The sequence below is a fragment of the Propithecus coquereli genome, unplaced genomic scaffold (genome assembly GCF_000956105.1).
Source record: "Propithecus coquereli isolate 6110/MARCELLA unplaced genomic scaffold, Pcoq_1.0 Scaffold214, whole genome shotgun sequence".
Classification (NCBI taxonomy): Eukaryota; Metazoa; Chordata; class Mammalia; order Primates; family Indriidae; genus Propithecus; species Propithecus coquereli.
In genome coordinates, this window is record NW_012146523.1 from 2605989 (window position 1) to 2632344 (window position 26356).

The following is a 26356-nucleotide window of genomic DNA, read 5'->3' on the forward strand; positions in this document are numbered from 1 at the left end:
TTACCATCTTTTTAAAACTGCTTGAAGATGTCTAGGCTTCCTCATGAGGGCTAAGAGGATTGGTCCACATGATCATCAAAATACTGTGCAAACACCAGACACCACAAGACGGGTGTCAAGTCTCTTCAAGTACTTGGCCACTATAGGCTGCCATGATAATTGAATCTGAGAATTCCAGAAAACTTTCTAATATTCAAGACATATTAATAACTTCAGATACATAAACTACTTCTTTTGAAACATAACTTTTTAGCAAAAAATCTCCAAGTTTGATTGCAATTAAAAAGCAAATATAAGCTGGACGTGGTGGAGTCACCTGTAGTTCTAGTTACAGGGAGGTGGATGTGTAGGATTGCTTGAGCCTGGGAGTTTGAATCCATAATGGGCAAAATAGTGAGAACCCCCACCTCTAAAGAAATAAAATAAAATTTAAAAAAAGCAAATATAAGACCTTCGTTTCAGGATCTTAATTATTTTTATTTTTTTTTTTGAGACAGTGCTCTGTCACCAAGCTGGAGGACAGTGGCCCAATCACAGTTCACTGCAGCCCGGAACTCCTGGGTTCAAGTGATCCTTCAGCCGTGGCCTCCCAAAGCGCTGGGATTACAGGCATGAGCCACCATGCCCAGCCCTTATTACACATTTTATAAGGCACGTAATGTCTACTGAGTTGCACAGGGTGAGACTCTCTGAGCATGTTCTTTTCTTGTAGGAAGACTGAGAATTCACTTTGCAAAACATCACAAAAAGAATTTAGAGGCTTGGGACTCTGTCTTTTTCATCATTGCTTCCTCCATAGTGCTTTGCACACAAATGCTTAATGTTCACTAAACTTAATTGGAGAAGTTATATGGAAAACACAAAAAACTCTTGATATACTGTATAATAGTTACGTAGTTTTAAAGTCAAGAATATTTTATTCAAATGAGGTAGATAAAAATACAACTCAAAGGCAAAGCATTTTCAGGTGTCTACATATGGGATTTACAACACATCTTTGAATTTATGCTATTAATGTTAAACATTTTTCATAGCTCATGTCTATTCAAGTGGTTTTCAATAGTTAGCAAACTTAATAAAGATTTTTATTTAGTCAAAGTAACCACTAAAAAGATATAAGGCAAAATAATTCACTTTATTTCTTAAATGCCTACATATTTACAATCATAAAAATTTTCATGCATTATATAACTTATGAGATACTATACTTTCATATATTAAAAATTAAAAATCTTAGGAAAATCTAATTCAACCACTTATGAAGAAATTAATGGCTGATCAGAAAATGTCAAATTACTATTATTAACCTAAGATTTTACCATAATCATGAATAGCATTTAATCATATTAAATCATGAATACCATCATTTAACTTTCAAAACTATACTTACAGTTTTTAGGTTAAAAGCTCATACTAGGGCAACAAGACTTTACTCCAAATTATAGTCACATATGGAAGAGAGTTTTTAATTCAAGATTTTGTTATGGTTCACAGTATAAAGATATATTTTCACAAGGGTTACATGATGGATAGCTAGCAAAAGAATATAGCACAGGGTAGTAAACTGCCAACTAAACATGCACTGAACCAACAGACTACTTCAGACCATGGTAAGTCCTTGATTATTGCCAGCTTTTCTATAATGTTGAGGTTCTCAAAGGTCACTGAATTTTATAATTATCTCCAAACAATTTTCTTCATGGTCATTTAAGCTTTGTCTAAACAGCTGGGTATGTTGCCAAGCAACATCACCATCTCCTCTGCTTAATTCTGCTTCCAAAATAACTTCAGTGGCACCAGAAAAATCATGATAGGAGCGAAGATTTTTATCTGTTCGAGAGGAAAAAAAAAATTAACACTTTGCTTTTTATAATTTAAAGAGCATAAAGAGATAGTTTGGAATGGATTTTATATGGATTGACTTGTAGATTACAATCAACCCTGAAAAAATAAATACAAATTATTCTTTATGGAGGAATGCATCCTTTGGAACAAAGAAATGATTTTTCTTCTTGCATTTGCATTTCACAACAAAAAAAATCAGCCTTTCTATTACAATGAAGTTACTCAGGTTTTTACTGCAATAATATCAGTAACTCTTGGGTATGAAAAAGAGCTACATCTAAATAAGTACAATTAGTCTTCAGAGTGGTAAATATATACTTCACAATTAATTCTCCAGTCAGATGCTTACCGCCTGTCAGATCTACTCGTGCTGCATCAGATTGCAATTTCCACTGTACTACTCCAGTATGAAAGGTTTGACTACTTGTTCTAATGGAAATGCTATCTACTTTAAGGCCAGCTGACCCACATTCAAACTTCCAGGAAATATAAGCAAAAGATGATCCTTCCTTTCGGGCTAAATAGACCTATAAAGTGGGGAAAAGGGGGAGAGAAACTATTAGAAATAATAGTATAGAAAACAGAGTGAAAAGTCTTATCATCACAGGGTACTATGTACAAACTAATTTTTCCCCACTGCAAAGATTCTTACTGCTAACATTTTTTTCATTTTTTCTTTAGTAATTTTTCCTGTGGCATCTTTTGCTCTGGAAGAAAGGCATTATTTGAATGCAGGTACCTTCAATAAGTGCATCTCTAAAGAATTGCACACTAACCAAATTCTGGTAAATCATATTCATTTAAATTAAGAAGTTTAGCTATTTAAAATGAACTTTAGGATTAAACCTGCTGAAAATGAAGAATCCTGTTAAATGTAACTACTCTTTAATTCATCTTCTTTTCTAAGTCTGGATTTCCATATAAGCTTTCCTAGAGTGAGGCAGGCAATAATCTCTAAATCAAGAAAATACCTTGGCCACTGCTAACTCATGGTTTAAAAGGTAATATCCACAGCCACCTTTCTAAATAGCAGGCTCCCTGTTCCTTCATCATCAATGCCCCTTACCACTTTAAATGTACACTATTTAAGGCATCCAGGTCTACTGGCTGCTTCCCTCTCATATTTTCATCTAAAATCTTCATGATGTTAACATGAAAACTGACATCCAAAGCCTTGGTCTTTAATAGGTAACTCCATTCAACCATATTCGAAGCCCTAAGAATCTGACTCTTCATTTATCCCTTATCCCTAAACTCCTGCAGAAATCTATTTATTTCTTTGAAATAAGTAAGTCTTGGGAAAAAGTCTTTCCTCATTTATACTGCACTTACCACTATGAGTTATGACTTTAAACTCATCTTAATGCAACCTCCTACCATTGCTCAATTGTAATTGATCTGATCAGATCAGTGTTTTTAAAATCTCACTTTGTTCATATCATCTGCCTGGTCTAGAACATATAACAAGTACCTGGCTCCTGCATTAAGTGTATCCTATTAGCTCTCAAAATCCTCCATAATTTCACCCTACCATGAACTGCCAATACTCCTTTACCTAAATGTAACTATTCTATTTCACATGTACTTCTCTGATCTAACTTAACCAAATCCTAAACTCTCTGGGAGTACAGATTATGGATTCACAAAAGGGTTTAGTAAATATTAAGTATTAAAATTTGTATATAAACATACATATATTCAAGTTAGACTCGATTCCTTTAGAAACATCTAACCCATACTCTTTAGCTCAGGGGCAAACAGTTGAAAGTACCATGTAAAACACATTTGCCATGGAACTATCCTACCACATGTACTATTCTCTATTCTAGTATTTACTCATCAAGTAAAAAATCACTGCAAGTATTCCAGTCACTATTTGGCAACCTATACCTATTTTTTCTTCCAGCTTAAATGTCTATAAATTTACTTCGAAAGTTTTTAGAATCAGTGAGTTAGAGGTTATGTAACAGCTAAACAATGACTGTCCAAGGCACATGATTTTAAACTTCTCAGACTAGATATGTATAGCCAACCACTGTTTGTTGCTGACAAATATAGACACGTGGAACTGTCAACTGCTCCACCCAAGTTCAGAGCAACCTCACTGTAACATCCTCTGGTGCTCACACGTTCCTCCTGCATGTTCCTCTTAGAGCAGTTTAGAAGGAAAATGTGGGGCTCAGAATTGTACCAGTGTTCCCTGGGAGTTGTCAGTTTCACCCACCCTAAACTACTGGGCATCTAAGGATTATCCGTAGCTTAACTACTTCTTCAAAGGGGTGGTTAGTAAAATGGGTTATCTGGCAAAGATGAGCCAAACAGTGGGGTAACTGGAAGAAAGAAGGTTGGAAGGAACTAAAAGACTTGGGGAAAGCCATCCTGAGACAGAAATATTATAGATATACTCAAATTTATGTTTTAATATATATACTTCTATGTCTTGTGTATTTTCAGAGCTTAGTAGCTTCAAACTTCCCCCAAAAATGTAGGTATAAAATGTGACAGGCTGAAGTCAGATCAGCTCCAAATTTCTAGCTTATTCCAAGAACTGCCTTAATTACACCGTTTGGTTCTGGGTCAGAACTGTGGTTTTAACTGTAAGAGGAGGCTTATAATAGCTGTTGAACACACCTGAGAGAATTGCTTGTTTAAAGACTTAAATTTTTCAGTTCTAAACGTATCAACTTTTAAATACTAGAAAGTAAAAGGATAAGATGGGATTGAATTTTTAAATGTTTAAATAAACACTCAAACATACTGTGAGCAAATAAAAAGTCTCTTATGTTAAAGAAACAGTATATGGAGATAAAACAGACCCTATTTATACTGAAAATTCATACCATCTTTTTCATACCATATATCCTATCAAAGAATCATTTTTAGAGGTGTTTAGAAGTCACCACGAATATGTATACTCAGTTTGGTAATTTGAAATGCACCAAAATAATAGAATTTATATAAAAATCTCTGTGTTCCTACCTATGCATAATATCAACAGAACCAGAAACTATAACTTATTTGGGGGTTGGGGCAATATTTTCTAAGCTCCCAAAGATTCACTTGTTTCGTCTAGATAAAAATAAACATTTTATAACTGTTGGTTGTTCCTAACTTCCTGAGTTACCTGAGAGACAAATTTTTGCCTATTAGCTTTTTAAATTCATGAGTTTAATTTACCGTACGCAGTTTTACATGCTCAGTTTTACAATTTGTGGTCTATTAAGAGGCAAATTGCTATCCTATTTCAGTAGGAGTGCTAATATTATAAAATCAGAACTCAAAGAGTTTTTCTCCTGTAAAATGAATTCTATACGAATTCTCACCTCTCTCTCACCAGTGACCCACCCTTGCTCCTTTTGGCATGTGTAAACACATACAAGCACATACAGCCTGTGAGAACAAAGACCAGTGTGTCTATGGCTTAAGGTCTAAGCTGCACTATTCACAACGTATACAAATAGAATTTGTCATTTGGGTTGTAGCTATAACCACTATTTTCAGGACTGAGAATGATTTTGCGTGTCAGCTTCTTTATGCATTTCACATTCTACAGAAGATTTTTGCATAAATATTTTTTGATTACTACATGTCAGGCTGCTATGGTTCCCTGGAGGTTTGGTTTGTACTGCACTGTTTGAAGCAGTTCTTTAATACACTCTTAAAAATTATTCTTCTACTTAGGCTGCTAAGATTCACTCAAATTAAGTCCACCATGCAGCAGGCAACCTGAAGTCAGTCATTCCTACAGATATCCAGCAGAGCAGTTGTGTTTTAAGGGATTTTAATTCAATGCTCGTAAACCAGTATTATTCATGAATCCTGTTTTTGGTTATTCCATTTTATCACCAAAACCAAACATGAATCCACTGTCAGTTCCTACTGTGTTTAAATCTTTCTATGCTATACTTCCAATTTATTCCATTTGTGGCCTCTGAGATTACCTCTCTGGAACACCAGTGTGATCATGTCCCCCTCCCCTCACCTGAACCCTTTCATGGTTTCCTATTACATAATTTGCAAGGTAATCAAAGTCCCTGGGACCTGACAACTGTTTACTTTTCTAGTCTCATTTCCCATTATTCTTCTCCATATTCCCTACAACTTACTCTTCCCTGAATATATCAAGTATCTCTCACCTCAGTGTTTTTGCAGATGCTATTTTCATGCCCCAAAACAACCTCCCCTTCCACATCCTGTCCTCGTACTGAGAAACTCTCCCTCATGCTCCTCCTCCAAAAGTCCACTCAGATATTACTTCTTCTGCAAGACCTTCTTTGACTCAGTGTGAAATTATGGGGTGTGTGTGTGTATACATACACATACACACTGGTTTTTGTCCATGTTTCCTAGCTCATAACTCGCACAGCCCTTGCTATTTCTCCCCAAGGCAGACCAGAGAAACTCAAAATACACTCTAATCTTCACCCACCTTTCTGTCTTGGAGCTGGCCATAAAGAAATTCTCTGAACTACCTTGTTTGATTGTGGGTCATAAGACCACTATTTCAGCAGGGTTCCTGCCCTATACTCTGGAGGAAGGCATGCTGCACAGAGAAGCCAAAAACAATCTGAACAGATAGGCCTTGCTAGATTTTCCCACTCAGTCTATTAGTATCAAATCATACCCTTTTTGTCCAACCACATATCCACATGGTTGTCAATCACGCCTATCAATGAAGTCTCCATGAAAGATCCAAAAGGACAGGGTTTGGAGAGCTCCAAGACTGCTAAACACGTGGAGGTCCCTGGAGGGTGACATATCCAGGGAGGGCAGGGAAGCTCTGCACCCCTTTCTGCACCTCGTCCTATGCATCTCTTCACCTGTATCCTTTGTAAAATCCTTTATAATAAACCAGTCAACATGTTCCCCTGAGTTCTGTAAGCAGATCTAGCAAATTAGTTGAACCCAAGGAGGGGGACGTGGGAACCCTTATTTATAGCTAGTTGGTCAGAAGATAGGTAAAACAACTTGGAACTTGTGATTTGCATCTGAAGGGGGTGGTCAGTCTTGGGGATTAAGCCCTTATTAACTTTTGGGATCTGATGCTATTTCCAGGTAGCTAGTGTCAGAAATGAATTGAATTAGAGGACATCTGGCTGGTGTCTGCTGCAGAATTGCTTGTTTGCCTGTTGGTGGGGAAAAACCCACAGAGTTGATCGCATAGGCCTTCTGTGCTGATTGTTGTTGAGTGAGAAAATAGAAAAAAACACTTTTGAGTTTTTTTCACTCAGACTCAGGAAGTTAGTGGCTTTTCTGTCTTTCCTCCTGCAGTATCATATACAGATAACATATTCTTCTAGCACTTACCCCATTAATTTAAACAGTTGGTCCCTGCATGTCTTTCTTTTACATTAGTCGATGAGCACCCTAAAGCTTGGTTCTTAATTCACCATTACATCCTGAGTGCCAAATACAAAGTTTGACAATGTGCATATTTGCTGAGTACTAAATAAATTCTTGACATAATGCCATGCACCAAAAAGTGCTAAAATGACTCACTCTAGTGACAAAAGGATGACAAAAGTGATAAAAAAATGAAAACTATCTAAGAGCATCCAAGGGACCCTATGAAAAAAGTAGAGTATCTATACTGTTCTACATGGCCATAGGGTAGTGGCAGAATTTATGCCATATATATTCAATTATTCTTACATTCAACAATCTTTACTAAACACTTATGTATTAGGCACTATGCCAGATAAGTGAATACTGTGAGTACAAGTATGAGTAGAAAAAGGTCTCTGCCCGAGAAATGATTACAATCTAGTAGGAGAGAAATAAATAACCTATTTTCATACATATTTGTTGAATAAATGCCATGAAAGGAAGATGCAATAAATAAAATAAACATATAAAGAAGGAAATGGATTCAGTCAGCTGGGACCACAAGGAGTGGGGCTTAAGCTAAGTAAGTACTGAGGATAAGAGTAAATTAATCAAACAAAAAGGAAAGCAAAGGAGGTTCTGTGGAGAAGGTAGAAGGGCACACAGCTGCAATGCAGAGAGCAGGCAGCACAGCGCAAGGAAAAGCCACAGCCGCTGGGGCACGGGCCAGACTCTGAAGACACTTGGAGCTTTTTCTTACTCTAAGAACACCAAGTAACAATTGAAGTTTTGAAAATGTTTCTTTAGCTATAACATGGAGTACATCTTTGAAAGGACTAGGGAGAATGCAGGGAAACTAGTCAGGAAGTTATTAATACTGCTTTTATCAAAGTGTTATCACTTGCTCCCAAAAAGTGTACTAGTCTTCCTGATTTTGCTTTTTATATTCTTTTCAATTCAGACATTACTAAACAATGTATTTGCTAAGCAGTACAATTCAGTGGTCTTTTGTGTTCCTGGGAGTATACCTTTTTGAGAAGATAAGAATCTGTACTAAAAATCTAAGAGCAGGATGCAAGTGATTTGTCATGATACTGGTTGAAGATGACTGAGTAAAGGTGTGACTGGAAATGGGTTTACTATTCCACACAGCAAGAAAATCCCTAATTGGGGGCATATTAGTACAGAACCAGGAATAGTGATTTAGATAGAATATGCAAGTTCTAATGGCCATTGTTACTTCTGAGTTATCACTCTCTACAAGTATAGTTCACATTCTAGCACTTTTCTTCATCTGAGACTAAATATTATAGCTAGAAATGGATTTACTCAACTTTTAAAAAATGGTACCCTTCATAAAAGTACATCAAGGCATAGCTTTTCTTGAACAGGGGTCTGTTTTCTATTTAATGACCTTTGCATCTCATTTATATTATTTAAATCTTTCTCATACAATACACCCTCTCTGGCTGCAATGTTCTATTTTGAGATCTCAAAACATGCCATGTATTCCATGCCTTTTTCCTGCTGTTTCCTTGCCTGACGAACACCTACTCATCCTTCAGCGTCCAGCTCAAATGTCGCCTGCTCTGTGGAGCTTTGCCCAACTCCCACAGCCAGAGCTAATTACTCCCACCTCGGTGTTTCCATAGCAATGTGTTGATATCCTTATTATAGCACTCTGCATCGTGGTTAAGATGGCTGCTTATGCTTCAGTTTCCCGTTAGATTGTGAGGGCAGGAATAGTCTTTTTATCCATGTAGCTGAGAATAATGCCTGGCACAACAGGCACTCGGCAAATGTTTGCTGATGAACAAATGAGTGTATAAGACAAAGAAGAAATATGCCACAGAGTAGTCGTGTTTCTGAACACATCACATCTTCTGTGACATGTCATTATTTTCACAATCACTACTTTCTCTATTAACACTGCTGGTTAGGAAGAAATGCATGATTTTTCTCTAGTTCAAAAGCACTGGAGAAAGCAAACATCCAATCCTGCTTTTTGTTCAGAGTGATATTTAGGCTAAGTATGGTATTCTAGAAGATGTTCACCCTCTGCATATTATCATTTACAGATATACACATTTTGAAATTTGAAATTTTATCTTGTTTTACTTTTTATGCACTTCTTTAGCTAAAGAAGAAAATTCCAAAATTTATAATTTTAATAATCCTATAAGTTATTCTTGGTTTAATACAAAAGACCCCAACTTTTATTATTAGATAATATAATTTAAACTGAATATTTATATGTTTAAGCACCAAGATTAAGTTCTAGAATAAAAACTTACAATTGGGGCAGGAAAAAGCAGAGATCTTCTCTCTGTATGTCTTTTGTACTGATTAACGCCTAGTACAGTGATAGCATACAGTAGATGCTCATAAACACTTGCAGCTGTTAATCTGTGACTCACTTTTTAAATCTTTCCAATATGTCTTACAAGTGAACAACTTCCCTTCCCACTCAAATATCTTGGCAAGTCAACTTTAAAAGCTCCTTATAAGTTAATTAACTCCTGTGAAAATCTATCAATAATATGGTCTGATTTATTGAGGTCATATTAATAGCTGTGAGTCTATTTTTGGTGTGTTTCTAAAAACTAGGGCAGTTTAAAGGCAAAGCCTCTTACTTGTTACTGATAACATGACAACAATGTGCAAGTTGCTGTAAGTGAACTGCTATGATCCTAGCCTCCATTTACTTATTTAGTTTTTCAGGACACAGAGAAGAAATAAGCAATATCACTGCTCCATCATCCACATTCTTATGAAATGAAAGCTTGTTAAATGGACAGCTTCTTGGGATTTTGGACTAAATCTATCATACTCCCTAATGGCCTGCATTTAGTAGTCAATCAATACATATCTATAAAGAAATTAAATAGTAATATACTTTATACATTCATGCAAAAAACAGTCACATGGATTGGTCATATACTTGATTATTTTTCCCTATGAGAGAATTAAATTCAGCCTCTTTGATGAAAACATACTTCCTTGATATAAATGCAAGAATTTCTAGTGGACTTCTGATTACACGTTGGGAATAGGATTTTCTTTTCCAGGTTAAAGGGCTACTAAAAATAATTTTGATGTATCAGTTTTCACATTTTGCACAACTGAAAAATAAAGCCAATCTATATAATAATAACAAAGGTTTAAAACAGTTGCATGCATTAAGTTACCATGTTCCAGTCTGTTTCAACTTTTCTGAATATGGATTCCATTTTCCACACACCATTCTCCCATCCAGAAATGGTTTGATTGTTATTTGAAACTCGAACGTAATGATCTTTCACAATATTATAACGAAGGTGGAGCTGTTTACAAATCTTCTCATTTTCAGAGGGGATAAACAGAGTTTCTCTTCTCTTAAAAAGAAAGCAGAATTAGTTTTTCAACTTTATGGAAGATGTTTAGAAAAAAAGGAACGAGGAATTACTACGTATAGTGTTAAGAGACTCTTTCAACTTGAAAAGAAAAAATTGGTATCATCTAAAAATCTGGAAAGTATTTTACAGGTTATAATACAATCAGCATGATGTTGATGTAGCACCAAACATTACTAGAGAAAAAACAAGAAGTATGAGTTCTGACTTATATTTTTGTGATTTTTGTGTTCAATGAATTCATTCATTTTTCTTCTTTTCTACCACCAGCAGCATCTCTCACTTGGACTACTGCAATTGTCTCCTGAAGTTCACTCCCAGCTTTCAACTCTTACCTCTCCTATCCATGCTCCACCTGCAATGAAAGTGATTTTTTAAAAAAATGTGAACTGGGACATGTCACTTTCCTGCTTAACTCACTTCACTGACTTCTCACTATACTTAAACTTCAACTCTTTACCAAGGCTAATCGGGCCCTAAATGATCCCTCCCCTGCCTACTTCTCCAACAAGATCTCACATCACTCTTCCCTTTCATCTATACACTCCTACCATATTATTTTTTCTTTAGTGTCTTAAAAAGGTCCAGCTGGTTTCTGCCTCAGAGCCTTGACATATGCTGCTCCCTCTGTCTAGAATGCTGTTCTTTCTATTTTCCATATATTTGATTCTTTCTCATTTTTAGGCCTCAACCTAAAGTCATTTCATAAGAGTGTCCTTTCCTGATACCCTAAGCTAGGAGAGCGACTGATTGGTATAGCTTGAAACAGTCTGCATGTGTAAAATTACTACAAAAGCTCATGTTTTATCTTAAAATTCCAGGCAATTTTCACATTCTACTATAAAAATAACATCAATGTTTCAAAAAATACTTTAAATCTAAAATTAAGATAAAATTTTTCTTTCTGTTTCCTTCTTTTTCTAATTGATTGCAAAATTTAGTTCCAAAATTTTTTAGAATTAACATTTTTTATTTACTTTTAAAACAAACACCTATTTCTAAAGGGGAAAATTATTTCTTTTCAAATCCATGGGCCTAAAATGGTCCACAGCAATTGAGAAATTAAAAATATTTCCAAAAAGGAAAACAATTCTGGTATATGACCCAATCTATATTTTTAAAGTTAATCAATTTATATGCTGTGCAAGAGGTAACACACCCATCTATAAAAAGAAATGAAGACCTAAATAATATCCATGTTTTAAATTGAACACAGCTGTGAATTAAATTGGCTCTTTTTAACTGGCTTCATTTAGATTTATACTTGTAACATGCACTGCATCAGCAGTGATTTGAATTATTTGTCGAATTTAGATCCTGTAATTCTATGGCTGAACCAACACTTCTAACAGCCTGCTACAGATGATGGGATAAATTAAAAAGCAAATACAAGATTTACTAGGGATAATTCATTCCTTTTGGACAAATTACTAGAGAAGTGAGTTGCAACAATGGCAAATTTAGAAAAAAGTAGATATAAAACTTTGTTTGGGAGTGTTTGATATTGATACTGTGATTTTCTTTCCAAGCATTTTTCACTGCATATCTTCCTAAACCTAGACATTTGTATTAAATACTTTCCAGTGATTCAACTTTAAGCCCCTAAGGGCAAAGGATAGACTATTTTACTTTCTTAATATATTGACTGCCACAGTGGAAAAAAAAATTTTTTTCCTTGGGGCCACAATGTTTCATTACGGAAACAGAATAAAAACTTCAAAAACAAAACGATCCTTTCCAATTTAATGAAAAACTTATTTCTTATTATTTTCTGTGTGTGAGTTATATGCGACTGAAAAAATAGTTCACACAGCTCCGAAGGTGAGGAGACGTGAGTTACATATGCTTCACAAGGCCCCGGGCTCAAAACTAGCGTAGCTCATGGCAGTTAATGTATTAAAGTCCATTACAAAACCTAGCACGTTGATTTTTACCTAGCCCCTAATTATGACATGTAACTACAGAAATTGTATTTCCATTGTTATTTAATTTTGAGAGATTAACAGTGATAATATCTTAAACTTGTTAATATAATAGCAATCACACTAAAAAATTTCTAGCCAATATTAGATGTATGCAAGCATATACCAAGAAATACACACTTTCATCAGTTGAATTACTCAAAGTCTTCTTTTTTTTTAATAAGGGGTGGCTACCAGAGAAGGTGCCTCACCTGCTGGGGGGGAGGTGCTGTGGCATGGGGCTGCTCCCCAAATTCTGTATTTTCCTCACTGTACTTTATAAAGTTTTCATAAGTTGGGAAAGAAAAGTAAAACGGAGTTCTTCTAAATGCACTAAAATCTCATTTTAAAAAACCTGAACGAGCACTTCACAAAAGAAGACATCCAAAAATTTAAAGAACAGGTACTCAACTTAGTCATCACCAAAATGCATATTAAAATTGAAATACTACTATATACCAGCAGAATTGCTAAAATGAAAAAGATAGACAGTTCCAAGTGTACATGAGGATGTGGAAAAATCTCATATACTACTAGCGAGAGTAAAAACTGGCACAACCACTTAAGAAAATTATTTGGCTACCAAAGCTGAACATATCCATACTCCTAGGTATATACCCAACAGAATACATAAAGATATTCACTGAAAACACGAATATGAATGTTTACAGCAGCACAATTTGTAACAGCCAATACCTAGAAACAACCCAAATAGTCATCAAATTATAGTACATTCATACAATGGAATATTATATAGCAATGACAATAAACATTGCAACATGTATGAATCTCACTAACATAATGTTGAACTATAGAAGCTATACACAAAAGAGTACATATTATTTAATGTCATTTATATAAAGCATAATAACAGGCTTTATACAAAACCTATATATGATGTTGGAAGCCATGATAATGGTTAATTTTAGGGAAGGCAGTGAGTGACTGGAAAGGAACTTATGCTCGTTTCTGGGCTTCTGCTGATTTATTTCTTATTCTGATTGCTGGATACATGAGTGCTAAAATTGTAAAAATTTGTTAAGCTGTACATGTATCATCTGTGCATTTTTCTGTATACTCTTCAGTAAACACTAAAAATTTACATAAAGTAAAAAAATAGAAAAATCCCATTTTAAAATGCTTTGCTCTTACATGTGATTTACTATGTCAATCAATTATTAGTTCTCTTCAAAGGTTTGCATTTTTAAATACTCTACAAAATTAATTGAAATATCATAGCCAATGAAGTTTTCTGTAAGCAAACAGCACAGTATAGACAGCAGGAAAGTAAAAAGATTATCAAGCTAGAATGAGTTAAATACCTCTAGACCCATTTCGCCTCGGGCTACTCTCCAAGCCACTGACCCAGATATTCTTCCACCAAGTTCTCCAGGTTTAGGGGTTTTGGGAGATATAAATTCAACAAGCTCCACAATTATCCTTTGGAGAAGTTCTTTTCTTCTGTTTTCTGACAAAGATAGTTGCCTCTGTAATTCATGTTTTAAAAAAGTTGTTACGATGAGGGGAATGTAGAAGTCCATCTCTAAGCAAGAATATACTTAAAACATTTCCATTTTAAGGGGTCTTGAAAAAACTAATCAGTTTTATTTTCACATATATATTATTTGAAAAATAAAAAGGGTACTACGGAAAACTTAACATAATTTTAGAAATTTTATGTTGATAAATCATTTAACACCTATTTCCAACTCTCCATGACCTCTACTATTCTAGATTTATTCAAAAATGAAGGGAAGCAACTTCTGTTTCTGGATTTGGTGGATTAGCTTGCATTAGATGAACTGTCTTGCCGAGAAAAGCTAGAAAAGCTGGAGGAGACACACACAGACCATACACATACAAACACCTGTCTGAATGCAACGGAAAGCTACCAAGGTAGCAAGAACTTGAGAAGTCAAGATCCCAAGGGAAGAAATGAATTGAGGTGAAGGAAACACACTGCACCTCTTTTCAAAATCTTCCAGGCATTTCCCCATTATTAAGTGGCATGAGGAGAAGGGGCTGTGAAGAAGCTAAGCACAAAACGGTGACTAAAGTGCTAAAAACAAAGAAGTTTTAGCAGAATTACCATGCTAGGTAGAAAATAAACTAGAGTTCAGAGTATTCTGAGGCAAGAGGCTCTAGAAAATCAGGCTGAAATCTCTGAAAGACTACACATTAGGAGTAAAAGCAAATTCAAAACTGAAACTTCACCTTGAATCTCAACTGCTGATCGAATTAAGGTAATTTGCCCTGTTTTAATTGTCTATTAGAGCAAAATTAGTTGTTTATTTTTTAAATTATGAAAAACCCCACATGTATAGAATTAAAAAAATCAATACTATGATATCAAAGTATAACATAAAAACTAAATCTTCCATCTTGGACTCCTAGTCCCTCTCCTTAGAAGTAATCACTGTTAGTAATTTCCCGTCCCTTGTTTCAGGCATTTCCATACATGGACATGTGTTTGTGTGTGTGTGTGTGTGTGTGTGTGTGTGTGTGTGTACACATACATAAATATGAGTGTGTGTCATTTTACTAAAGGCACAGTTACTTTGATAAATAGGACAACACACTTTTTACGTCAGGTACTACAAATATTGAAATTTTGTTTCATTGAACCTTTTGAAGAGATGTGACAATTTAATCCAAAAAAACCCTATAGCATTTAAAATCAGTCCTCAAAATTTTCAATAAACAAAAAAGACATTTAACATATTAAACTATTCTTGCTTACAAACTAATGCTACTACTTTAAGAACTTCAATGGCTTAAAAATTGGCTATTCTTGATTATACAAAAACTTTCAAAGGTCCTCTCAAAAATGACAAACAGCCGTCACATACCTGCTTATTAAGCCCATTAATAGTCTCTCGAAGTAATTCTTCTTTAACCTCAGTTCTTCTGGAGATCACTTCTTCATGTTTACAAGAATATCGCCAAGTGACATCAACTACCTGAAACAAATTATAGAATACAAATATTTGACAAGATTACAACCATCAACCTTTATTTGCTAAATACCTAGAATATATGCAATTCTTAAATGCCATTTTTAAAATACTATCCTTTGTTTAAAATTTAAAAACCTGTGTAAGAAACTGAAGAGAATCCACTTTTTATTCATTTTCTAACAGGTATACTTCCAAGAAACACTATGATAAAATGATGAAATTTTCAGATTTTAAGATTTATCTACAAATCTGACTCCATAAAATTCAACAAATAAACCTTTTTCCTTTTTATTGTATTAAATTTATATTATACAACTGATTTTTGACAAAAATGCAAAGAAAATTCAATGGAGAAAGGATCATCTTTTCAACAAATTATGCTAGAACAATTCATTACCCATGTGTTAAAAAAAAACCAAAAAACCTTAAATCCACACTTTGGACCATATACAGAATTAACTCAAAATGTAAAACAAGAAATCTAAACTTATAAAAGGAAACAGGAAAAAAATCACTGTAACCTTGGGCTAGGCTAAAATTTTTAAATACAACATCGAAAAGTACAATCCATAAAAGAACAAATTGCTAAACTGAACTTCATCAATTGCTTCTCAGCAAAAGTCATTAAGAGCTTAAAAAGACAAACTACAGAGAGAAAAATCTTAGCAAAGCATGTATCTAATAACAGACTTATATAAGAATATATAAAGAATTCTTAAAACTCAATAGTAAGAAAACAAAATAGTCAATTTAAAGAAATAGGCAAAAGGGAACATATGAATGGCACATAAACACATAAAAAGATGATCAATATTATTTGTCATTAGGGAAGTACAAATGAAAACCACAAGGCAATACCATTACACACCTATTAAAAGGGCTAAAATTAAAAAGTCAGACCATACTACATGTTAGCAAGGATATGGAGAAATGAGAACTCTCACATACTGGTGTTCACAATGTAAAATGGTACAATCACTTTGGAAAACAGTTTAGCAGTTTCTTAAAAATTATACAGACATCTACCATATAATCCTGCCATTCTACTCTTAGACATTAAACAAAGAGAAAAGCGGGCACATGCCCATATAAAGACTGCGCACCCAAATGTTCACAGCAGCTTAAGTCAAAACAGTAAAAAATCAGGACTACCCAAATGTCCATCAACTGATGAAATGATCAACAAACTATGGTTCATCCATAAAATAAATACTGATTGCAGTGATGATTTCCCAGGCATATACAAATCACAAAACTTATTAAATTGTACACTTTATGTATATGCAGCTTACTGCATGTCAATTATGAAAATATATTTTATTCTTGGAAAAACATTTTTTTCCTTTTATGGCCTACCTCATCTTTAGAAAATGCTATAATATAGGAAAGCTTCTTGCCCCATCCTATTTCATAAAGGAGTGGTTTGTCACAGACATCTTCACAGGCATCACAGTGCAGCCACCGCTGCTGAGAAGGTGAAAAGACTTCTGTCCAGACATGGTCTACTCAAGTAAGACACAGGAGAGCAACGGAAAAGGGGAAATAGAAGTTAAGTTTATAAAACCAGAATGACTTCCAATAACCATATACAAACCCCTAAGGCTCACATAATAATTTATAATATTCTAAATATTAGTTAATAAGAGTGAGCATTTTGTGATAAGACTCTAGAATACTTGTATTAATTTCTGTCTCTTTGAGATTCTTGAAAATGTTTTTGAACTAATCTCATTTAATGCAGTCAGCTTTAGGCATAATGTGTGCCATAACTCTTACAAAGGTAAACATATTGAACAACAGCATCAAAAATATCAGGCTCAGTTTGCCACTATGAAGGAGGAGTTAATGCCACTTTTGAAACTACAGTCTCTCTGGACTTTAAGACCCAAAACCAGCAGATGGTCTAACAGGATCTCTGGTCACTGATATTTCACATTTTATTTTAAGAGAACAATAGCTATTAACCAAAGGTTTTGCTTAATTCTAAGAAAAAAAATGAAAACATAAGTAAAACTCTAAGAATAAGGCAAATAACTTTTTTTAAAATTTCAAAATATTAAGGGGGTATAAATGTTTTTGTTACATGGATACACTGTATAATTAACTGAAATCATGGCTTTCAGTGTGCCCATCACCAGGACAGTGTTCATTATACCCAATAGATAAGGAAAATGCTATTTGATATGTAAATACCAGTCATTTCTAAGTAAGGACAACACAAATATCACATGGCTTTTATTATATTATTTTTGTATACTGCTATTTAAGTTTACTAAACTTTTTACAGTAATCCCTACAAAAATGGAGATTTCTATATAAATATGAGTGTGTGTCATTTTACTAAAGGCACAGTTACTTTGATAAATAGGACAAGGTAAACTGTTAATAAAAGATATAAGACCTAGTGTTTGACAGATCAGTAGAGTGACTCTAGTTTATAATAATTTATTGCATATTTCAAAATGGCTGGAAGAGAATAATTCAAATGTTTCTAGCATAAAGAAAAGACAAATGGATACCCCAATTGCACTGATTTGATCTGTACAAATTAATTGCTGTGAGCTAGGCTGATGCCATGGCACTCTAGCCCTGGCAACAGAGTGAGACTCTGTTTCAAAAAGAAAAAAAAACAAAAAAGAAAAAAAAGAATATTTATAGTAAAACGTATCAGGCATGGTGCTGGACGTTTTACAAAAATCTTGTGATCCCTTCAAGAAAACCTGTGAAGCTGGCATTATTATTTTACAGATGGCAAACAGAAGCTCAGATGGACAAGGCCAGAAAGTCGCAGACAGACTGTAAATCAAACCTGTAAGTCTGCAAAGCTCTCCTACTCTCTGCTCAAACTATGCTCTGTACCTGTGTAATCCCAAATGTAGCGAGCTTCAAACCCTAAAGCCCGGCAGCACAGCGTAAAACAATTGGCCCACTCGCCGCACCGTCCACATCTTGTTTCCAAAAGTTTCTCAGGGTTATTATATCTGGTTAAAAAAAAAAGCAGCTTTAAATTACTGTCAAAATCAAGATTTTTAAAGAATTCATATTACCTGTATGCTAACAATTTCTTATTTTTAAATACTGATTAAAGAGTCTAGAATACATGATTCTAGTGTTAGAATCTTTGGTAAAAAATGGTTAAACAGTGGGACTGCCTTCAAGGTGTTTGCAGTCCTAAGACAAAAAAGGAATTAACACAAATAATTTTAATATATGGCAGAATGTGATACAAACACTCAGATTCAGTGTTATGGAAGAGTCCTTTTATTTGAGCTGGGTTTTAAATGACAGATAAGATTTGCACAGGCAGATTCTCTAAGAAATCTCCTTAAAGCATTAGCATTAAAGTGGTATAATTAGCTCATTGTATTTAAAACGTAAACAATTTTACTCAATAAAAGTTTTAGCTTAGTTTAATTCAAATTTTACTTAAAATGCTATTTTTCTTTCTAATAATCATTTTAATGAAAATTTTATTTTTCTGAAGTATTTCAAGGTGCTTGCTAATCTAGAGATTGTTTTTTGAAAAATATTTGCAACATCCCTTCCAAAAGTTACTCCAATTATCAAATTATCATATAACTGGAGACCACTAAATTTTGCATATTGTGTCAAGAAGGGTTTTGAGCTGATACAGCTAAGCAGGAAAAGTGCCCCAGCTGAGCAGAGATGTCACCCATGAACCTGTGAGGGAAAGGAAACAGTGGCATGAATGAACTGGCTCTGCAATGAGAGGTTTGTTAAGCAGATGCTCTTGCTTAATAAGTTAAATGAATATAGAACTTAGGTAATTAAATCATTGAAAAAAGTTGTAAATTTACATTATGGAGTAATAATAATAGAACTAGAGCAACCTATGCTCCATATTCTATATATACTACTAGTGCCAAGTCAAAAGACCAGACTGGCCTTTAATTAATAATGTTCATCATCCCAACCTTAAACAGAGAGCAGCTAACAGTAAATTAAGTACATGATTACAAAGGAAAAGAATAACACTTCGCATCAATATCTATGTTTGCTTGTGCCACTCCATGCTGCATTATTAGTTTACATTCAACTACCTGGAGTTTATGAGGACAGAGATTTAATTATATAAATTTTTTTCTTCTAAACTTTGCAAAGTGTCTATGCAAATATATGTTGAATAAAGAAATAACTTACACTAATTTTAGATAATTATTGGGTATTAGATTCTGTTAACCCTATATTCTGTATATGTTAGGGCTGATTCCAAATTAGGAACAAAACTGAGTCTCTAGGCCACTAAAATTAGGTATTTCAAAAATGTGGTGTCTTTTCTTGCCTGATAATACAAACCAACTTTATAAGTATTGCCAATTAAGGAAATTTGACAAAAAGCTTGTCAATTAAAGGATGGAAAAAGTTAACTGAAAAACTAAAATTTCTTTTGTTTAAAATTTAGAGATATGTGGGTTAAGTTAGGCTGGGCAGGGGAAGCATCTAATTAAAACAAACTTCTGCCTTTAAAAAGAAAATAATATGATACTATAGTATACTTTTACCTTCCATATTATCATCTGATGATTATTTTAAGTACAGCATTGTATTTACTATCAAAATGATCAGATTATTATTATGTGTGATCAACATTTTATTAAAGTTATTTGAAAGTTAAAAGTTATATATTAAAAAAGAATACAAGATTTACACACTAAACATGCTGCGACTATACTCAATTTATATTCTAGAACAAGAATTTATAAATTTCTTGAAGGACAGAAGGTAAATATTTTAGACTTTGCAGGTCATATGGTCTCTGTCACCAGTATTCAACTCTGCTGGTGTAGCAGGAAAACAATCACATACCATAAGTAGATGAATCAGCATGGCTATGTTCTAATAAAACTTTATTTACAAAAAAAGGATGTGGGCTGGATTTAGCCTGCCAGCCACCATTTGCTCACCTGTGTTCTATAGGAATATATTTTTAATTATTAAAAGAAAGATTAAAAAAATTTCATTTAATAAAAATTCACCTCTAACCATTCCATTAAGAAATTACTCTGACTTTATTGTCAGGTACCCACCTTGGGAATCGATTGCTGAACTGGCATGCATCACAGTAATGGTCTTCTACATTGTTTGCACCCCACTTCAGCTCATCATCGTTGGGCAATAATGATTTACTTCTAGATCTAGTCTGTCCACCACATTTACTGCACAACATGTTATTCACCCAGTGAAAAAATTCTTGCTTAAACCAGTGCAAAAGCTCCAGCAAAAGAAAATCTCCATCACTTATATTAGTACCTGAGAAATTAAAGGAAAACAAGTAAGGTCTAAAGCCGACAAAATCTAAAAAATAGCCACACATATTTATTCTCAAACATGGAGCTGAAATATATGAAAATATAATTGATATAGAAGGTTTTCACAAATAAGATGCAAGAAAGAATTGTCAGTATATTGTGAACTAGGCTGAAATACAATGGCACATGTAACTGCACATTTAGAACAGTAGGACGTTTACCACTTCATATCCTCTGACATTATGCATGAACAAGTGAGCTGACCATAATGACCTCTCAGGGAACCATGGTCAGTTTGGTATTGATCCTGAAACACAAGGGAGGTAGAAAAATAAGTCTGATTTTGAAAAACATTTTAAAATGGCTGCACAGACACTCTAAAAATCATCCTATTAGCTTTTCTATTGGGGCTTCAACTGTACAATATAATCCATCCATGGATACTCATCACAAAACACATAAAAATACAACCATGTCTATCATGTCTATAGTGTATATAACAACCCTAGCAAGCAAACACGATAATATTATACCCACTTTACCAAATAAAAGATATGTCATGATCATATTCAAGACCATGGTATCTCAGGCAAGAAGGGAAGGAGAGGGAAAAAGAATCAGGAGATGCATACAGAGGGTTCTCATCTCTATCTTTAATGTTTTATTACTAAAAAATGATAAAATATATATGAAGGAAATATATGGCATAATGTGAAGATCTAATAGTTTGATGTTGGTCATAGGTATTTGATATATTACACTCTGTTCTTGCACTGAACAGAGTTCTAAGCAAATATACAGTATTTAATAAAGTTAGCATTTCGAAGAAGTTCTAAGAGGATATATAAATGATATTCAGACAAGTAGCTAAGTATCAGATCCCTGGTGTGCTTCATTCAGTAAAAAAACAAAATTCTCTCTATCAACTGATCAATTTGGAATACTATAAAGTAGAAATAGAAGTTATAGGAGAATATGTTTATGATGACTTTGGGTTAGGGGAGGTCTTCTGAAGCAAGATACAAATTGTAAAATCAATAACAAAAAAATTAAATTTTCTTATGTTAAAATTTAAAATTTTTGAATTTTAAAAGACACACTAAATGAATTAACAAAAAACAGCAGATAAAAAATTGTATATCTACCAAAGAAAAGGTCAATATCTAAAATAAAGAATTTCTATAAATCAGTAATATTAACAAACCCATTAGAAAAATTTATGAAGTCCACAAAAGAAATTCCATAATTTCATTAAGTGGAAACTTAAACACTTGTGCTATAAATTGGAAGGTAATTTGTTTGGCAGGATCCATTATATGTTGCATACCCTTGACACTTTTGATACCTATCTCAGAGAAACACTTGTGCATGTGTACCAGGAGACATGCTTTACAAGAATTTCCACTGCAGTAGCATTTAGACAGAGAAAAATGTTAAACAATCTCCATGTCCATCAATAGGAAATTATATAAATAATAACATGTGTTCTAAAGAAGACTATGGAGAGTTGAAAAGATTCTCAAGACATATTTGTAAATAAAAAATACCAAAGAACTGAATATATATGACATAATAAATTTACGTAAACCCCACATAACTTATTTATTTTTATAAATAACTGTTAACAGGCATAAACAGGAAAAGACATGAAAACACACACATAACAGTAACTGTTACCTATGAAAGAGGAAAAGGACTGAATGGCAGGGAAAGTTTGGCTTTTACTGTATGAGTTTTCCAACAAGAAGATATTCATGAGTTAGTTACATTAAAAGATTAAAAGTGAACATTCGGAAATAGAGTATTACTATCCTCCTCCTCAGTCTAGTCCACATGTAGCAGCTAGAGTGATCTTTTTAAAAATGCAGGCCAGATTATGTCACTCAAAACCTTTCAATAGGTTTTCATCTCATTCAGAATAAAATTCAAAGTTCTTACTCTGGTTCTTTCAGCTGGCCCCCTGTGGTAGACTAAAAAATGGCCCCTCAAAAAGATATCCATGTCCTAATCCCTGTAGCCTGTGAAATGTATTAATAGTTACTTTATATGGCAAAAAAAAAAAAAAAAAAAAAAGAAAAAGAAAAGAAAAAGGTCTTTGCAGATGTGAAGTTAAGCATCTTTAGGCAGGGAGATTATCCTGGAATATATGGGCGGCCCTAAATGCAATCACAAGTAACCTCTTAAGAAGGAAGCAAATGGGTTATTTTATACACAGAGGAGAAGGTAATGTGAAGATGGGGCAGAAAAGGGATTTGAAGATGCTGGCCTTCAAGACTGGAGAGACGTAGCCACCAAAAGCTGGAAGAGGCAACGGAGCACGGCTCTGCTGACACTTTGCTTTCACCCTATGTTAATGATTTTAGATTTCTGGCTTACAGAACTGTGAGAGAATGAATTTCTGTTTTTTAAATTCATGACGTTTGTGGTAATTTGTTACAGCAGCCACAAGAAACTTATATGCCCCATTACCTCTTTGACCTCAAACCCTACCCCCTCTTTCTGTCTTGTTCATTCTGCTACAGCCACCAACACCCTTCCTGCCATCCCTTAAACATGTCAAACACTCCCACCTCACGGTGCCTTTGCAATTGCTAGTGCTCTCTACCTAAAACGGAAATCATTGCTTTTTATAGAAGCCCTTGACAATCTTAAACCAAATGGCATCTTTCCTAGTCACTCACTCTCTAATCTGTTATTCTGTTTGTCTTCCTGGCACTTATCATTACTTGACATATTTGAGTCTTTGGTGTGTTGAGGTTTTTTTTTTTTGCTTTTCGTCTCTCTGTCCTTAATAGCAAGATACTTCGTTATGTTCACTTCTATATCCCCAACACCTACAACTATGCTTGTTATAAAATAGGCGCTCAAATTCAAAATTGAAAAGATGTAGAAACAACCCAAGTGTCCATCAATACATGAGTAGATTAACAAAATGTGGTATATGTATACCATGGAGTTCTACTCACCCATAAAAAAAGTGATGAACTACCTATTGTATTATCTTGGATGGAGCTGGAGCCCATTCTTCTAAGTTAAAGTACCACGAGAATCGAAAAAAACCCACCACATGTACTCACCATTAAATTGGTACTAATTGATCAATACTAATGTGCACATATGGGAAGTAACATTCATAGGTGTCCCGCAGGAGGGAGAGGGAAGGAGGGGATGGGTAAATCCACACCTAATGGATGTGGTGCGTGCTGTCTGGGGGATGGGGATGCTTGCAGGGCAGTGCAAAGGCAATTTATGTAACCAAAGCATTTGTACACCTGTAACAGTCTTAAATAAAAAATTAAAAGTAAAAAAAAAATAAAATAGGTGCTCATAAATATTTGAAAGAATGATGGAAGGACTGAACAAGCTTCAAAATACTACTTAGAATCACAAATGTGCACCAAATAGTCATTATTAAGACAGGCAAATAAGGAAAAGGAAAACAGCCTGTTTGTATTACACTTCTGTGTTACATACTCTAGGTATACCTCAGCAGGTTTCCAGCTGGAAATATAACTATCCAACAGTGAGACCAGTGAGGGTCAGTGTTTCTCAGTTAAGTAATATCCTTAATATGGCTCAGAGAAATGAAAATGGATTCCTCTATGTACAGGATAGGAGGAACTCAGAAATCTGAGATATGGGGGTTAAAGGGAGGTCTGACTTAGATGCTGAATTCTGTGAAGACAACATTTAGAATGCAGAGGGTTTATTTTAAAAGTATAATTAAGACTTCATAAATTTAGCATCTCCAAAAATACCATATAGATTTCTAGTAACTTCTCAGTGACAAAACAAAATCAACAAACTTAGGCCCAATAAAATCAACAAGCTTAGGCCCTAACTCCACCCTCTGAATACCACTGACATCAACGTACAAGAAAGAGAAATGAGAAGAAAATGGGTAAAAACATCCATAGAGGCAGCCTCATCCTTAAACATATCTTTAAGACTCAATATTCTGCACACCATGTCTTTATATTCAATTTAGTAGGCCAACTTATATTGTTATCACTTTTCTAAAATCACAAGGTTCTTTTTTTTTTTTAAACTTTATTCTTATTTATTTATTTGTTTTTTCATTTATTTATTTATTTTGAGACAGAGTCTCACTCTGTTGCCCAGGCTACAGTGTCATGGCGTCAGCCTAGCTCACAGCAACCTCAAACTCCTGGGCTCAAGAGATCCTTCTGCCACAGCCTCCCAAGTAGCTGGGACTGCAGGCATGCGCCACCATGACTGGCTAATTTTTTGTATATATTTTTAGTTGTCCAGCCCATTTCTATTTTTAGTAGAGATGGGGTGTCACTCTTGCTCAGAGTGGTATCAAACTCCTGAGCTCAAACGATCCACCCGCCTCGGCCTCTCAGAGTGCTAGGATTACAGGCCAGTCATCTTTGACATTCTCCTTATGTATACATACATACACAACTGTCATATCAACTGCAAACACCACCTATTCTATCACCCCAACAACTTTCACATCCATCTTCACCCCTGCAGTCCCAATATCTCATTCACCCTCTTATTCTTCTTAAGTAAATTTGATTACTATCATGTTTTAATTCTCCTCTCCTTACACTCTTTTGATTTTTATTCATCTTATAAGCTATTACTGGATTAACCTTCCTTAAACACAGTTCTGATGTCACTCACTCAAAGCTTCAATGGTTAACCCTGCTGAATTAAGTATTCAGGAACACCTAATTTCCTTGAGAAATCATTTTTATTTCCTGTTTTCTAATGAATAAGATTATATAACATTTTTGCTATATGTTTAATCATAGTAACTAAATAACATTAGCCTTTCAGGCAAGATATGTGCTTCCTCTGAATTTCTTTGGTCCTTATTTTGTATTTCAAATCTTATTATAAATACTTGTTGTTTCATTTGCCTCTAATTCTTTTTGAAAAAATTAAAAAGAAACTCAGTACACACTGCTCTGCCTGAAATTCAATGTCAACCAAAATATGATCTCAGCCTACCTGATCTCTCACTACTGCTTTACACATGCCCTACCCTATACACAGCTAAACAGTGAGTACACTGTTCCCCAAACAGAGGCTGTACTTTTCTGCCTCCATGCATGCTGATCACTATACTTGAAAGAAAATCCCTGCCTTAGTATGTCCTTTGACATAGCAGGTTATAAATCCCACTCATCCTTCAAGGCCTTTAAAAAAAGCCCAATCTTTTAATGATTTTCATAATATCCCAAATGTCAGCAGAGACCATCACAGATTTTTATGGGAAATGGACTTGAAATCTTAGCTAATGGACTTGAAGGATTCTTGGTACACTGACAAGATCATTCCCATTGTGAGGACAGATGGACAAATGCATCAGGATAACCATACTATTCCTCTAGCTAATTCTCCTTTTTGAGGATTCTTGTTCCTTGAGCAATTTCCTGATTGTTACTTGCCTATAGGGAGAGAATGTGTTGGACAAAAACAAGAGTATTCTGTCTCTGAGATATTTCTCATTGCAATTTACTCATTTGGCAACACAATGTTTTTAAGATTGTACTTCATATATCATATTTGTTGGATTCTGCTTCACGCTCAGTCTGTATATTTTAATTCTCATCCCCTATTCAGCTGTTTCT

The 26356-nt window shown here is 34.4% G+C and overlaps 1 protein-coding gene across 2 annotated transcripts in view; it reads right to left on the bottom strand.

Moving 5' to 3' along the window:
* Positions 1-1442: 1442 nt before the first annotated feature.
* Positions 1443-26356, bottom strand: part of NGLY1 (N-glycanase 1) — a 53206-nt gene continuing 28292 nt past the window's right edge. Inside the window, exons 5-12 of one of the 2 annotated variants that reach the window (XM_012644562.1) lie at positions 20529-20751; positions 18340-18461; positions 16837-16982; positions 15373-15483; positions 13846-14010; positions 10359-10544; positions 2195-2372; positions 1443-1830 (exon numbers count right to left, since the gene is read on the bottom strand). In XM_012644562.1, the coding sequence (XP_012500016.1) occupies positions 1655-1830; positions 2195-2372; positions 10359-10544; positions 13846-14010; positions 15373-15483; positions 16837-16982; positions 18340-18461; positions 20529-20751 (1307 nt within the window). In that variant the 3' untranslated portion in view covers positions 1443-1654. The remainder of the gene's footprint in view (positions 1831-2194; positions 2373-10358; positions 10545-13845; positions 14011-15372; positions 15484-16836; positions 16983-18339; positions 18462-20528; positions 20752-26356) is intronic. The other variant, XM_012644563.1, reaches the window with a different exon arrangement.